A 16,241-nucleotide genomic window follows, 5' to 3' on the forward strand; every position below is an offset into this window, starting at 1 on the left:
AAGCCGTAGATAAGATGGACATGGAAGAGTCTGTTTGGCAGCAACACTATTTTATTTGTCTACCACGTCCACGGTCAGAAAACAGTGGCGTCAGCCTTCACATTCTGTGGGAAGAATCTACAACGATTCTCTAAAATGACCTTCAGATTAAGAAGTGGCTGCAGTGCTCAAAAGTTACTTCAACAAAAAGAAATGACCAACACGCTAACCCGTTACTTTTATTTATAGCTCCTAACACAAAAGACGAAAATGTGTCTGTCCCACACCATCTCCTTGTAACCCCTCCTTAACAGGCTAGGAATGTCCTCCTCACGCACAGAAGGAGGCAGGCTTTAGCATCACCTCAACACTGCTAGAGAATATTGTCAGGTCTGAAGAGGATTATGTCATTCCACATAGAACTGATTTTTTTTCAAACTTCTTGAAAGTGCTTCCTTATGGGGCTGATTGACAGCTTGCAGCGGAGAACTGAGTATATAAATGACTGAACGTTTCTCTCTAACCACTCTAGACAAAGCTCCCCACAAGTAAAGCTAAGCTAGCTCTTTTAGGAAACTTTAGATTTGAACTTTAAGGCATTTTATGGTCGCTTTATTTCTATTCACCTACGGATATTTGGATTGGCCACAAACAACAAGATTTTAAAGCACTTTTCAATAGCAGGTAAGGTTTTTGCTTTGTTTATATATTTTACTTTTTATCATAAGATATATTCATTTCATCTATTTTTTCATATCTAATAATGTCAGTAATATTTAATATGTGTGAAGGGCAGTTTTGTTTAGATATTTACTGATTTATTTTATTTTTTTTGAGGGGGGGGGGTAACTAATAAGCATGTCATTTATTCACTTTTATGCAACATTTTGATTAAAATTATTTTCTTTTAACCCCTTAGTTGACAAATGTAGCATAGGCAATTATAAAAGATAACCTTAAAACAAGACAGATTTATTTAACTAATGGATGGCTATTTTATGGAGATCATTTATGCAACAAACTAAATATATGTATTGAACAGATTTTAAGACAATTTGATACATTGTAGAGCTTGGTGCATTTACTCTTCAGTAGTAAGAGAGTATCACAGTAGTAGACCAACTGGCAATAATACTACACAACAATAAATTTATAAAACGTGACATCTCCAATTATTAGAAAATGATTAATTTGTTAAGCATTTGTGTCTGCTGAAATGGATAGTACAGGATGTGTGACCTGTTACACACTGGTGATGAATTGGCCGGACAGTTACTTTGCTACTGGTCTGTTAAGTTCATAACTGGCCCTAAAGGGATTCAGGGGGAAACTAATCTAATCACAAAGCTATGTTATTGTTCCAACTGAAATGCTAATCACAAAAGGAGCTATTGTGTTGTTGACACCACTTATGAAAAAAGTAATACTAATATACTTAGCAAAATTGATGCATTTTTCTTTTATATATGCAAAAGAGAAATTCAGTTAACATTAAACATTTAAGGGCAATCCCTACGGATTATGGAAATAAATAGTAGTGTGTTTTATGTATGGAAAGTATTACTTGTACATTTGCAGAGATGTATGAGCACTTTGCATTGCTGACTATTGCAATATTAAAATCTGCCATTGATGCCTTATGACCCTGCTGCTTTCCTCAACAGCTTATTGTGGTGAGTAGCTATGTTCTTTAACACTTTAAGTGCCAGTTGATTGCACTGCTGTCATCACATAGCTTCATTTTATTTTAAAGACTAACAATAGAAGAGGAATGAATTCTCTATAAGATCTTATATTAGAATCTGCTATATTTCTTTTATTTTGTCTTTTCTGCTTCACTGCTATTCTTTGTACTCACCATTTTTTTTAAAGCAATATTACATTTTCTTGAACACAAATTTGAATACAAAATTGACATGATAACAAAATATTAACTAGCTGTGTTAGTGTGCTTCCTCTTACATGTGGTTGTTTTAATAAATCTGTAAAACATGCTAAAATTTGCACTATTGTGCCCGATTTTGCTAAGCCTGCCTTTTCATGTTTTTTAAACAGTTTCTGCTTAATATAGAAAGCTACTGTGACTAATGAGTACAGTTAGGTGAATAATTAGCAATGAATGGAATGCTTTACTGGAAGGTACATGAGCAGGATTAATACAATGATGGCAGGCAGCCAGTAGTGATTCAAACACTTTTTATTTTATTTAAATAGTGGTATCTCCATCAAGTTGATTTTATAGCATGTATTTCTAGTGTACCATTAGTTTCCATACTCTGTGGTTACAAAAAGTCTTTAGAATTTTGTGATATTTATCAAAACTTTGTATGCGGTCTATAATGCATAGTTCCATTATTCCATAAGAATATTTAAATGTTGGGTGACCACCGTAGTGGAGAAAAAGCCTTACTTTACACCATGTTGCCAATCTCTCCATATCCCCATGGGCTTCTTGGGACCCAGTGCCTTAAATACTCACTTTAACCTCTTAGGATTAAAGTAACAAAAATTAGAGAAACATATAATGATTTAAAATGTAAATGGTCTCATGATTCCTCTCTTAATGGTGTGAGTTAACTCACATACACGTAAATATAAACGTTTGGCTAAAACACATCAATGGATGACCTCAGCTGCCTCTTCAAATTCAGAGAATTTTATTTAGATCTGACGTTGGCGCTGATTTGGCTCATGTGCTGTGTTAAGTGGTTTCCTTTGTTATAATTTAACATGTGTACTCTATGCACATGTGCCAAACTGTTTGTATCAAGCTGTAATCAGTTTGGCTGAAAAATATGTGTGCTCATATTACAGGAAAACGCTCTTTAATTTATTTGTCATTATCTAAAGGAATTCAAAAGTACAAGACTCAAACTCAGCATCAAACTAAATTATGTTGTCTCTTTGATTAAATACCCATTGATCTTATAATGTCTTCATTTTAATTCAACTTTATGACATTTCTGCACTTAAGTATACCATATAATTTATTTCATAAAATGATCAAAAGATAAACATGAGTTGTCTATCAATGTCTTAGGAATGTCCATTTTTTTATGAATTAATTAAACATATTTAGCTATGAACAGCAATTATGTAGTTTTGTTATTGTTACGATAATTTGTGCAGCAAAAAAAAAGGTGGGTCAAATCATTACATTTCAATGGGAAGGTTGTAAATTTCAGTTTATCATCAAAGTGCCGCCTGTCAGTCTTTTACTCTTTGAAGTGTGGGACTCATTTTTAACACATAATAGCTAAGACTGATTAGTATGATGCTCATAGTTTTGAGCACAGTAGCGAAACAACCTCTGGGTGGTGCCAGTATCATACTGGTATTTTATATGCTAGCAGTTTATTATAATGATTATTCGCTAACCTACCAGGAGGAAACACTTGCACCTTTGGGATTGGATCACAGTAATTAAATAAAATTAAAGTATAATTGTAATACTCAGCAGGAAATCGCTGATCAGTAATGGAGGGAGAAAGGAAACCCAGGGCAGGAACTCACATAAATGCACAGGACAAGTTGGTTGGGGTACTATGTTAAAATGGCTTATCAATTAAGGACATAGCAAGAGTTATACAGGGAATTGATTACAACAAGAGAATATTTAGAAAGGCCAGGGTCAATAGTCTGGAGGGGCAGTTATACATCCAAGTGTCAAATTGAAATGGGTAGTCAGCCAGGCAGGTATCTGTAGCAGGAGTCAAATAAAAGCTTAAAAAGGATACATACACAACATAGACATCATACAGAGTCAGGAATAGCATGAGGATGGGGAAAGACCTGCCACCCAAACTGTTACTGGAGAGCAGAGTTCCAGTCTCAGCGTGCTCTTATAGCACCTTTTCCCTCTGGACTGTGCTCACATACTCGAATGCCCCCAGGACTTAAAATAGCACAAATAATGTCTGAACTACAGTAGGGAAAATGATTGTTTGACATATGCAGGGCAGATAAACAAGGGAAGGTAGTGATAAAATCAAAACATGGTAGACAGAGGCTAAACAACTGAACAAGGACAATAAGTTATACTAGACACATACTAAAACAAAGACGAAAGGCACAAAACAATTTACTGAAACTAAAAGTGAAACAAAGATGCAAAAACTTTGGCCCCAAAGATAAAAATCAGGGCTGTACAAAGGAACATGGCACCAAATATTCTTGCGAACTCCTGAGTTTTAGCAGGCCATATATATGCCGGGATATTGCTGGGAGCTCATTACAGTATGGGCTTGGTAAGGCAGAGAAGACCAACACAGAATGGAAAGACAATACACGCAATGGAGAGATAGACCACATGACCTACTCTAATACTTTGAAGGCTAAGGAGCCAGGGGAGGGCTGGCAAATTTTAGCGTGAGTGGCAAGGCTCGACTCAGCAGCCTATTAGGAACATAGGGAAAAAATGCAGGTGGTCTAGTGACCCAGCCCAAGGTAGCCCACTCTGGGACTGGCCCAGGGGGCAGATGCCCCCCACCGTAGGGGCAGTTGAATCAGAAATCTTGCTGTAGCTCCAGTTTACTGTAGCTCAAACTAAAGCTACCCAAGCACAAGTTTAATGGTATAGGCAAAAACATTGTATGGTTCAGCTCATTCATGTCCCGAGGTGGGTAAGTGAACTGTGCTATTTCCAAGTTACTATAATCAGCTAATGACCTGACATGCACTGGACTTTATACTTGTCCCTATGGACATCTTATCTTTCTGGTCCCGATCAGATGTTGGACAGGACTGCCAGCCTTTTTTGGTCCAAGCAGTCAATTTAGTAAAAAACAGTAGTAACTATGTCGATGTACTTCAATAAAGTTTAATCCATATACAAAACTGTCAGTGTGTTCCAGCCCTTAATACATTTCCTGAAATCTGAAAAGCAGAAGCACTTTTTTGAAGCATGTCCATGAATGCATGGCTTGCCATTCAGCAGTTCCAGTTGAAAAACTAAGAACTTAGACATCATCTGGAGATATTGTTACTTCAAAATTCTGTATTTCTGCTTCATCCTTGAAAAATTAATCCTGGATCTTTAGGGTTAATAGGTTTAGATTTACTGCTCACATATGATAGTGAAGAAGCTTGTCATTTTTTTGTGTACATCACTTTGTCTTGACTTTAGTGCTTGCACAGAAAACATGATGGTTAGATGGTTAGATTTCCTAACATGATTTTGCCTTACATTTTCTGTAACGGAATTAAATTACCCATACTGAACTTTCAGTTAAAGCAAATGGATTTATTTAACAATGTTTATTGTTTATTAACAGTTTATTGTGTAAAAGTACATTTAAAAGGATTATTGTACAAGTGCCACTGGTTTATGGCAAGGTCCGCTAGCATTTTAGTATTATTTGGTACACTGATAAATCACTTGAATCTGGCATCATTACTTTTTGACATGATTTGCCATAAAAATAGTTGCTGTACTATGAACCCCATATGTTAGGTTTATTAATTTAAACAGTAAATTGCAGAAATTAAATGAAATATTTTGTGCATATTCATTGTAAAAGATGCGTGATTGATGTACATCAAGTGCATTAGGTGCACTCAAGTCATTCATTCATGCTAAACTCAAATATGCCTACCAAAATTAGTATAGTTTGAGATATCCTTGTATTTGCATAACTGTCTATGTGGGAATGGTTTCTGGTAGGCCTAATTACTGGAGGTCAGCCCATAAGAACAAGAGAGCATTGTTGAGTGGACTGGAGGGATATGTAGTCTGAGATTTTCAAGGGGTATGCACTCTGTGTAATTTTCAAATGTGATTTGCTTTGTGATGGCTCTGCAGTGAGCAGCTTATTTAGTTACCATACTAACATAATAATCTTTTAATGTAGAGGACTGATAAAAAAAAGTCACAGTTAGTGAATGTTAGTACAGGATGGTATGGGAATACCCGTCAAATAAGAAGAGCCCTAGATCCTCTTCACGAGGTCTTCACCTATAGCAGCCCCCTTTCTTGTAGAATGCTATATGGTTGCAAATACGTAAGCACTCCTATAGTGGTAAATTAGCCAGCACACCTGAACATAGTTTGGGCCTGGCCTATAGGTGATTGTAAAACTGAATCGGGAGAAGAACATTGCTCAACGAGCTTACTGTGGATTCAAGGTTTTATAGTTTCAATGTACTGCAAATATTTGAACTACTAATGCACATATGAGACTGGTCTAGTTATATTTAGGATTACATTAATTATTTTTACTTTGAGCTATATATGTTATCACTATTCTAGCAATAAATTTCAATGTTTTATTTTTAACCATTCCAAGTCGTACAAATGATGTCTGCCATAAGAAAGATAATTTTATAAGTCACTATATTTACTCTCTGTCTTTTTAATTAACTAAGCGCTGTTGTTTGTTTATAATCGGAATATAAGAGCCCCCTGTTGCAAATTCCTTCTCCTGGCAGTGTTCCTTGCAAACTGTCTCTTTATCCTGATAGACAATTACATTAGACTGCCAGTGAACTGTATAAGAGCATGCTCATCTTGTTCTGATAGGACAGTACGAAAGTGACTCTTAAGATCCAGATCATTACACTTCAAGTTGGAGGATGACCTTCAGACTTCAGTACAGTAGTTCTCCACAGACATTAAGCCTTGGGTTGTCATACAGAAGGCCTAATGCATCAAAAAAGGAGTTCACAAATAAGATAGTTCTGAGCCAGAAGAGGATGGTCTTAATATAACTTGTAAATCTCCCTCTAGTTGCACAAAAAGTTTTTGATTGACATATCAGACAACTTCATTTTGGGTTTCTTTTGTGTTTGAGTGTCGGCTTAAGAAACCTCCTCTTGAGTGGGCAATCCCATAAATAATTCTTATACCAACTGAGAGAGGGTGTGCTAGTGAGACATCAGAACCTGCACTGTACTCTCCATGGTGGTCGGGTCCACAATATATTTTGGCTGGTGATAATGTTATGGAAATACCCATCAGCTAATAAGAGCCATAGAACCACTTCACAGGGGCCTCACCTATAGCAGCCCTATTTCTTGTAGAATGCTATATGTTATACTATACTTGGTTGCCCCAGGAACTAACCCATATTAGTAGGGGCTTATTAACTTCAGGGTATTTGATTTAATGGGCAGGACACAGGAGGAGACCAGCAGACACAGTACAGTAACAGTGATGAGATAGTAACACTGGGTTATTTGGCAAAGGACACTACTCTTCTAACAAGTAAAATAAGACCAAGGTCAGTCAGGCAATGGTCAGGGTCTGGCAATGGTCCAAATAGAATTGTAAAGCAGAGGAACATAGTAGTTAGCAGTTAGTAGTACACTCATGCTAACCTATCATCAGCACAAATGGTAGGGAGAGAGTGATTAATGAAAGCTGAGGGAACCAATGAGATTTGCACTCCCATGGTGTTAAATGAGCCTGCTAATGTATGATAAAAACATAAAGCTAAGCAGGTTGGCAACTGTCTGGGAGCTAGTCCTAATGGGATACAAGATAGCAGTTGTTACGACTGAGTGAGCGGTGGCCCTTGCCGAAACTAACACATGACTTTACTAAAGGTCATGGAAGTTGTACATGTTCAACGCAGACAGAACAGTATCATTCTGGCACATCTATAAGGCAAATATATGCATGTTACTTTCACATCCACCACTTCTTTGGATCCTCCTTCACATACAGATACACATCCCTGCTGGGCCTATATATATATATATATATATATATATATATACACACACACATACATTATTTTTTTTATTTTTTACATATGAAACCCAGCCAGCTTAACATTTCGAACAGGACAGGAGGACAAGAGCAATCAGCAAATTATGTGTATGTGTCATATTTGTGTCCAAAAGGTAATAAATATCTCAAAGAAAACATTAATATTTTAACTGACAAATTAATTTAGAACCTGAGGCATCCAGCATTACCAAATGAAACCAGTGAGATTCTTATTCTAGTTCAGTCTTGTTAATAGCATAGGAATCTGCATAATAGTTCAAATTAAACTGATCAAAATATTGCCTGATAAAATGTCTCCTTAAACTGGCAAGTTCATTTTAGTTTAATATAGCATTTTGCATTATACATGGTAAAAGAAGGGAAGAAAATTTGTTCTACACAAAGGGACACATTTACAGAAGTCAGTGGAGGAGAAAAGTCTCTTTTTCTAGTTGATTCCATTTCTAATTTTATTTACAATGAAGAAAGTCTGATATTGCCTGACAGCTTATTGCACTCTGTCTTCCTGGTGTCACCAATATGTCTAGGCAATTGGCAATTTACAACTACCGAGTATGCTCTGGGGCAGGGACCATATAAATCTAGCTCACAGAGAAAAGATATCACAATTAAGCATCTATTTACATGAAAATAGGTTTGTTTTAGAATGTACTTGGTATTTATCAGGGATACACATAAAGGGAGTGCAAATTAAAAAAAAGGAGTAAATTTGCTCCTGGACAAACCATTTTGCAATATAATTTTGCTGCATAGAACAAAGATTGATCTCTTCATGGAGCTGTTATTTAGACCCTTCCATCCTAATTTTAAGTTTCAAATTAATATTCAAATTTGGTTTGGGTTTCAACATAATATTTTGTAGCAGGACTTGTTATTTAGCCAAAGATAAAAATATGAATTTAATGTATTCCTATCCCATCCATTTACAGGACACTTTTATCTAGAGAGAAGCCTTGAAGGAATTAGAATGGACAGTTATGTTTTCTATTCAATTTAGGGTATCCTATTTCTAAATTGCAGGATTTAACCTGCCATCACATTTCACCACTGGTCACTGGTAGTTTGCTAAAAACATCTGTTAGATCACTGTGATAAATGTCAAAGAGCAGCAGTGGGCAGCACATTTTATTTTAGCAGTGTTCAACAATTAGCAGCAAAGAACACACAGGTCTATTTACTGATCGCAATCTTTCAGTGATTCTGTCCCAGGGTGGTAAGAGATAATTTACCACTTTGCTGGGCCAATCTCAGAGGATTTACCGGACATTACTTGGGTTTTCAGCTCCATTCCATTGACGAAAACATATTTTAAAAATATTAAAATGATGAAAGAAAAAAATATTTCAGCACGTTTCAACATTAAAACAAAGCTTTATTCAGATAATAGCGCATTATTTCAATGTTTTTCTTCTGTAATCGTCATCCTGAGACATACATATAACACCTCAATGCACGTTAAGTGGAAGCTGTCACTAGTAGTTACCACTAGCGATAGCACTGCTGTCACCGCCAGTGACCTCTTGATGTATAGAATGCAGTCCTATTGCCGGAGATAGGGCTTTTTGCCCTTTAATAAATAGATCTCGCAGAGAGAGCAAGCCTGTTATTAAACAGTGATGTATGTACAATGTTGAAGCTCCCCAGACAACAATCTACTATATAAATGCCTAGTGGCGTGTGTGAAAAAAAAAACCCAAGCTGCAGCGCCACCTGCTGGGCAGAGTTATACACTGACCTATATATTTCTTGAAGGAGAAGTGACAGTTAGGAGTGGTTGGTGGTTGCCGGGGGTGACAGTGGGGAGTTTTTAACACCTTAAGTAGCTTGATGAAGGATGTGGCGATGAAGATGAAGGATGAGGTGATGGAGAAAAATGATGAAGTGGTGACATGTGGACAAAACCACGTTAAAAAAGGGCGCTTGCGTCGGGAAGTAACGCTCTTCCCCTGAGGAGGCCTGGGCTAGGCCCAAATGCATGATAAGAACCTTTTTAACACCTTAAGTAGCTTGATTTGACTAGAATGCATGAGTATCATGCACGGGTTAACTTGTGTGTAATATATATATAGTCTGATACTGCTATAATCCCTCGTAACCCGAGTGCAGTGGGTTCCAGGAGATATACTTAGCTATCGCCTTGGTGTATTGGAGGATGGTGTAATAAAACAGCCCTATCCGGCCTTACCTGATGCAAAGGGGGGGGGGGACAGGATTAAACAGGATATTCCTGACTTTCCTAGTACAGTGTATTATGACTCCTCATCTACCCCACCAGAGCCTAGTGTCTATTCTAGTGACATTCTACATGTCCCCCTTTGAGCCTGGTGGGGGCAGGATAGCTGGAGACCATACTGGAGATGGGGAATGGGAACTTTTTGATATCACCCAGCTGTAGGATAGGATTAGACCCCATCCCTCGTATAGTCAAGGGATAGATTAACATTTTAAAAAATAAGATATCAATTAAAAAAAACACATACAAAGATACCCCTCGTAAAATACCAAACTTACCAAATTACTTGCTGACATTTAAAGTGTAGCTAAATGGAATCTTGATCCTCAGTTTTCATCAGATGTAATCAATAGCATATTTTGATTATAGCTCTTGAGCCTTTCTTGATCTAGTGTTGCCCAATATCTTCTTTCTTGATATGCAATAGCTCACCAGTGATTAAAGGGAACAAATACTGCCCCCTATCCAGGATACTTGGATGGTTGAAGCTCCCAACTTGTAACATACATAAGAAGTGGTGCGAGAAATTTTCAACCAATTATATAAGTGTTTATTGCTTATGACCTAGTACTCGCCAAGCCTCTATCTACCTGACTTTAGACTACAGTTGAACCCTCTGAGATAGTCAGCACCCTCTTACACCCTCTCTTTATTTGGTCCCACAAATGAAGAGGAAGTATCTAGACTCTTCTAAACTTCCTACTCTACTCTGTCCTCTTGATCCTATACCATCACAAATTGGTAGATCTCTGTCTCCGATGCTCATTCCACCTCTAACTAAAATCTGTAATCTCTCTCTCTCTCTCTCTCTAGTATCTTTCCATCACTATTCCAGCACACAGGGATTACTCCTATTCTCCTTTGAAATAGCTGTTCCTCTGCTGAGCCACTCTATCAGTTTCTACATTGATTGCCTCTCGATCTGCACAAGATCTGTGTCTTTTTTACCTTTGCAATCTAGCTGGACCAATTTGCAATATGTAGCACTTACCCTTATGTATCAAACTCCCATTGTGCCATAGATTCTAAGCTTGCGATCAGGGTCCTCTTACCTCTCTGTCTGTCTGTGTTACCCAGTATAGTTTTATTACTGTTTGTTCTCAATTGTAAAGTGCTACGGAATTTTCTGGCACTATATAAATAAATGTTGATGATGATAATGATGATGATGGTCATAGATCTGTAAATATCTAGCCCCATATTTATAGATTACTTTCAAATAGATGTTGCTTAGTGAAGTAATACAGTAATTGATCATAAGAAAAGTCAAACGAATGTTATGGGAAAGAAAGACTATACTACTGGACTTATAAATATAATATATAATATCCAACCAAATAAAAACATGAAAATTTCTTGGGAACATCATGTATTACTGAGTGGCAAATATGTGTTAACCAAGAACGTATTTAAGTAATTTAATGTTCTAGTAAGTCATGTACTATTTATGATGTTACAGTACATTCCTATCATGAATTCATTAAAATATAATTGAGCTTGGCACAATTATAAATACTTGCCATTTATTTGAGCTGCTAGAAATTGCTTGTGTGGTCCTGTGTTATTACTTGTAGAAAGACAATGCTAGTGAAAAACAATATATATACCCTTCTGGCTTCATAAGAGTTTTGCATAGTGAAGTAACTTGGATGATTTTCAGTCTTGCCAATACATTTGTTATGATCGGGAAAACAATGCAATACATTATTTCCCAAACAGCAAACTGGATATTAAGCTAATAAGGTCACTATTAATGCAAATAGATATAAACGTCAACACTCTTTTATGTACAATATTCAAAGTCCACTAGTGTTATATATATTGACAATCAGGGTTATGTATGTAGCAAACACCTGTGTCGATTTGGAAACAATGGGCCTGTGGGACACAATCGTAACTCGTGATTGCTTGAAAGTGTATATGTAAGTATTCTGGGTTGAAGATGCATCCAGGTCTCAATAAGTAGGGGATGAGTCCCCTTGAGAACAGAAACATCCCCGGACACTTAGGTCCAACTTGCAAACGTACTAAAACCTTTTATTTTATATGTTACGAACGCAATTGCTATGAGGCATCTTTTAAGCTTGAATAACCTAGCTAATACAGCAGGAATAACGTCCAAAGAATAAAATAATTTTCTTTAGCTTTGCTACAACACTCTTGGCAAATCTTAATCTATGGCCAGGCGACTACTAAAGTCTCAATAAGAGCCTGCAAATCATTTGCAAACTTCTAATTATGTTCATCATAGTCAGCATCAGCTATTTACACCTGAACCTGACTACACACAAATAAAACCCCAACTATGTCCCAATCTGAAACTGTATGCTATTGCTTATACATTGACGACATTAGCAAAACACTTCCCTCCCTCATCAAGCCTTATCAGGTGTAAAGAGTAATAAAGTAAGTGCCAAAATGTTGTAGGTCTGAATAGTTGAAATTCAATTTCAGAGCATGCACAGTGCGACGAAACACAAAGATACGCTACACAAAACTGTCATTCGTTTCACTCTGTATCGGGTAAAATGCAATTACTTTTTTTTTTTAATCAAAAATTTTTATTAAGTTTTTGTCAGTACAGAAAAATAAACATGTTACCCACTCTACTGACTAACTCTAGTTCTAACAATACTACTTAGCCTAAAAGCAAAACATTGTATATTATGATATCTTCAATGTGATACAGCATTTCAACAACATAATCTTATACAACCAGTTCCCAACCATAGTGACCCATTTTTGGCGCATTATAGTGCCCAGCACCAGCGATCATATGATATAAGCGGCTACACCAGGCCCAAATGGGTGTGCGGCCATTATGACGAGAGCCGGACAGGAATCCCCCCAGCAGAAAGCCTTCCCCTGTTGCCCAGACACAGACCGATTACATGTTGCTAATATACATGTAGTTCAAATGGTCCCGAGTGCACCCCAGGGCCATTCATACCTTAGGTGGAGAGGAGACACACTCAGTCTGGATCAAAATCGTTCACTAGCGAATGTACTGCATATTTTGATTTTGCCAATTTAGACCAGACTTTAAAGTATTTAGACATTGTATTACGGGTCTGTTAAGTAAACCATTTATGCCCCACAGTTTCATTGACCAGGGAATCTCAGTTGGCAAATAGCCTCAATGTTGTAGCAATGATAACCTTGGCCAAACTGAAGGGATTTGTAATGTATTTGGTCGAACTCCTATGAAGCAAAAGGTCTAGGCCCAGTACAGATCCTGGGAAACAGTATTGATACAGTGTCTCGTATCCCCCCCCCCCCCACCTCTGACCAGGAGTTTAAGTCACCACAGATTCCATAGCGCTGGATACAGAATCAAATAACAAATAGATGAGGTAATACGCATAAGTAGCACAGATGAGTGTCAGTAATGCTATGGGGACTCACACAGAGTGCAGCAAAACACATGACAGGACGAACAAGGGAGTCAGACAGTAGACAGACGTGGGACAATAGATAGAGAGGACCCCACCAGCAAGAACTTACATTCTAGAGGGAGGGGTGGTGAGAGACAGTAGGACATCTGGGAAGAGATGGAGAGGGCAGATGTGGAAGAGGAAGTGATGGATAGAATGGTTAGGAGGTGGTAGGATAAGCAGCTTGAAAAGGTGACTTTGGAGTGAGCGTTTGAAGGGCTGAATGTTGGGGTAGAGTTGAGTGAGACAGGGTAGGGAGCTCCAAAGAATAGGTGCAGCACGGCAGTTGTCTTGGAGGTGAGCATGGGAGGAGGTAATGAGAGGTGGAGGTCAAAGGCAGAGCGGAGTGGCTGGGTATGTATGTACCTTGAGACAAGGTCAGAGGTGTAAGAGGGAGAAGTGTTGGTAAGGGCTTTGTAAGTGAGGGTAAGAAGCTGTAACTGAATTCTGAAATGAAAAGGGGGTCAATGAAGGCATTTACGCAGAGGTGAAGCGGAAGAGGTGCGGTGGGAGAGGAGACCAGAGAGATGGAGGTTGCAATAGTCAAGACGAGAAATGATGTGCGAATGGACCAGGATTTTGGTTGCTTCCTGAGAGAGGAAGGGATGGATTTTAGTGATGTTATGGAGGAGGAAGTGGCAGGATTTGGTGAGGGACTGGATATGAGAGGTAAAGGTTAGGGCTGAGTCAAGAGTGACTCCAAGACAGCGGGCTTGGGTAACAGGAGAAAGAGTGATGTTGTCAACCAAGAGGGAGATATTGGGAGGGATAGCAAAATTGGCAGGAGGAAAGATGATGAGCTCAGATTTGGAGACGTTGAGCTGTGACATCCAGGTAGTTATAGCAGAGAGATAGCTAGATACCTGGGTTAAGAAGGCGGGAGAGAGGTCAGAGGAGGAAAGATAGATTTCCGTGTCATCAGCATAGAGGTGGTATCAGCATAGAGGTGGTATTGAAAGCCCAATGATTAAATGAATTCACAGAGAGAGGTGGTGTAGAGAGAGAAGAGCAGAGAGCCAAGGACAGAGCCTTGGACTCCAATAGAAAAGGGAAGGGGGGGAGGAAAAGTCAGATGCATACATGTTAAAAGAGCAGCCAGAGAGGTAGGAAGCAAACTAGGAAATAGCTGTTTTGCAAAGACCTAGGGAGTGAAGGGTGGTGAGCAGAAGAGAATGATCGACGGTGTCAAAAGCAGCAGAGAGGTCTAGGAGTAGAGAAGGGAGAAGTGACCTTTGGACCTAGCTGAGAGTAAGTTGTTTGTTTGGAGAGGGTCAAAAAGAGAATAGAAAGAGAGAAAGTAGGTCAGAAGATTGAAGACATGTTGTTCGAGAATTTTAGAAGCAAAGGACAGCAGAGATATGGGGCAAATGTTGGAGAGAGAGGATGGGTTGAAGAAAGGTTTCTTAAGAAAAAGGGAGATGAGAGCATGTTTGAAGGGCGAGGGGAATATACCAGTGGAGAGATATGGCGTTAAAGAGGTGAGCAAGGTGCTTTAGAATGAAGCTACAGAAGTCAGAGGACCCCTTTTAAAAATTATTTTCAGTAGTTCCTACCAATTATATATTTAGCATACAAAATCACTCATATCTAGCTTCTCAAAAAATGTTCTATTATTTTCAGAATTACTGGTAAACATAAAAAAAGGTTCATAAACTTCATTGGAAAGGAGTTTTAGCTAGATTAGGTTTACTGTGCAAAAAGTGTTTTTACTTAACTAAATCTATACAAAATGCTACCTGTCCACTCTGTTTACTGACAAATGACATTTGTGAAAAGTGCAGTGCTTGTGTGTCTTGCATCCCTGGAAGAAGGAAACAGAGATGGGACAGATACTGTCTTGCAACAGAAACTATATGTTAGATTAGTAAATTCACTCACAGAGACATGACCAATGATGCCACAGCAAACTTAACTGACATGTTACCTTTTACTTTAAGCTTTTTTTTTTTACTATATCAACATCTCTCTAGCTGTGAGTGTGACCTTTTCTTTTACTGTTGGGGATAAAACTCCTATAAATTACCGTTTGAGCAAAACTGTAGGGAGAAGTCTTGGTTACTCTGAATGACCTTCATGTATCTATTAATTAAAAGTTGTCCTATATTTCTCTGCTGCAGTCCTCCCCACAGCCAGTACCTCCTTTAGGTCTTGTATTATAGATACAGCTCTGATGTCAACAGCATCTTCTGTAATGATTAGCGTTAATGGAATGCTGAACTCCGTGGGCCTGATTCATTAAGGAGAGCAAAGCAAAAAAAGGAGTAACTTTGCACCTTGTCAAAACCATACTGCTTTGGAGGGGGGGTACATTTAAAATGTGATGGCAGATTTATAATTGGGGTTTGGCATGTCCTAGATCAACTTTAAATTTCAGTGTGTGTATAAAGCTATCAAGTATTTGTGTGCAGATACTGTGTGTATTTGTCCGCATTTGTTAAAACAGACTTATGTGCAAAATAATAAACAAATTTGCACCCCTTGAATTGTAACATGGTTTATCCAGGAGAAAACTTACTCTTTTTTAGCCTTACTTTCCTTTATGAATCAGGGTCCATATGTCCATCTAAAAATTCACTACTTGTAAGAGTACTATTTATATCAGTGGTCAAAGTGGAAATTGAGAAGTGGCAACATGTAAGTGAATGGAATGTAATAGTTTTACAATGAAGACAGGAGAAGTAGCGGTATGGCATTCTACTGTATACCAGCCCACTGGTTTATATACCAGCGTTTCAAAATGTCTAATTCTGTATTTTCTTTCTTTTCCTCCTGTAGGAGTTATGCTGCAGAGACAACTACTGTGGTTGCCTATATTTCTTTCTTTCTGTGCTTCCCTGCATGCTCAAGGTAAGCATTTTATTTTAAT

General features: G+C 38.0%; 1 protein-coding gene across 2 annotated transcripts in view; it reads left to right on the top strand.

The window, feature by feature from the left end:
• The first annotated feature begins 403 nt into the window (after positions 1 to 403).
• The window catches only part of THBS2 (thrombospondin 2), a 74,161-nt gene continuing 58,323 nt past the window's right edge, over positions 404 to 16,241 (top strand). The window contains exons 1-2 of one of the 2 annotated variants that reach the window (XM_075203520.1): positions 404 to 663; positions 16,151 to 16,222. In XM_075203520.1, coding sequence (XP_075059621.1) covers positions 16,156 to 16,222 — 67 coding nt within the window. In that variant the 5' untranslated portion in view covers positions 404 to 663; positions 16,151 to 16,155. The remainder of the gene's footprint in view (positions 664 to 16,150; positions 16,223 to 16,241) is intronic. The other variant, XM_075203519.1, reaches the window with a different exon arrangement.

This window comes from Mixophyes fleayi, chromosome 3 (genome assembly GCF_038048845.1).
Source record: "Mixophyes fleayi isolate aMixFle1 chromosome 3, aMixFle1.hap1, whole genome shotgun sequence".
NCBI lineage: Eukaryota > Metazoa > Chordata > Amphibia > Anura > Limnodynastidae > Mixophyes > Mixophyes fleayi.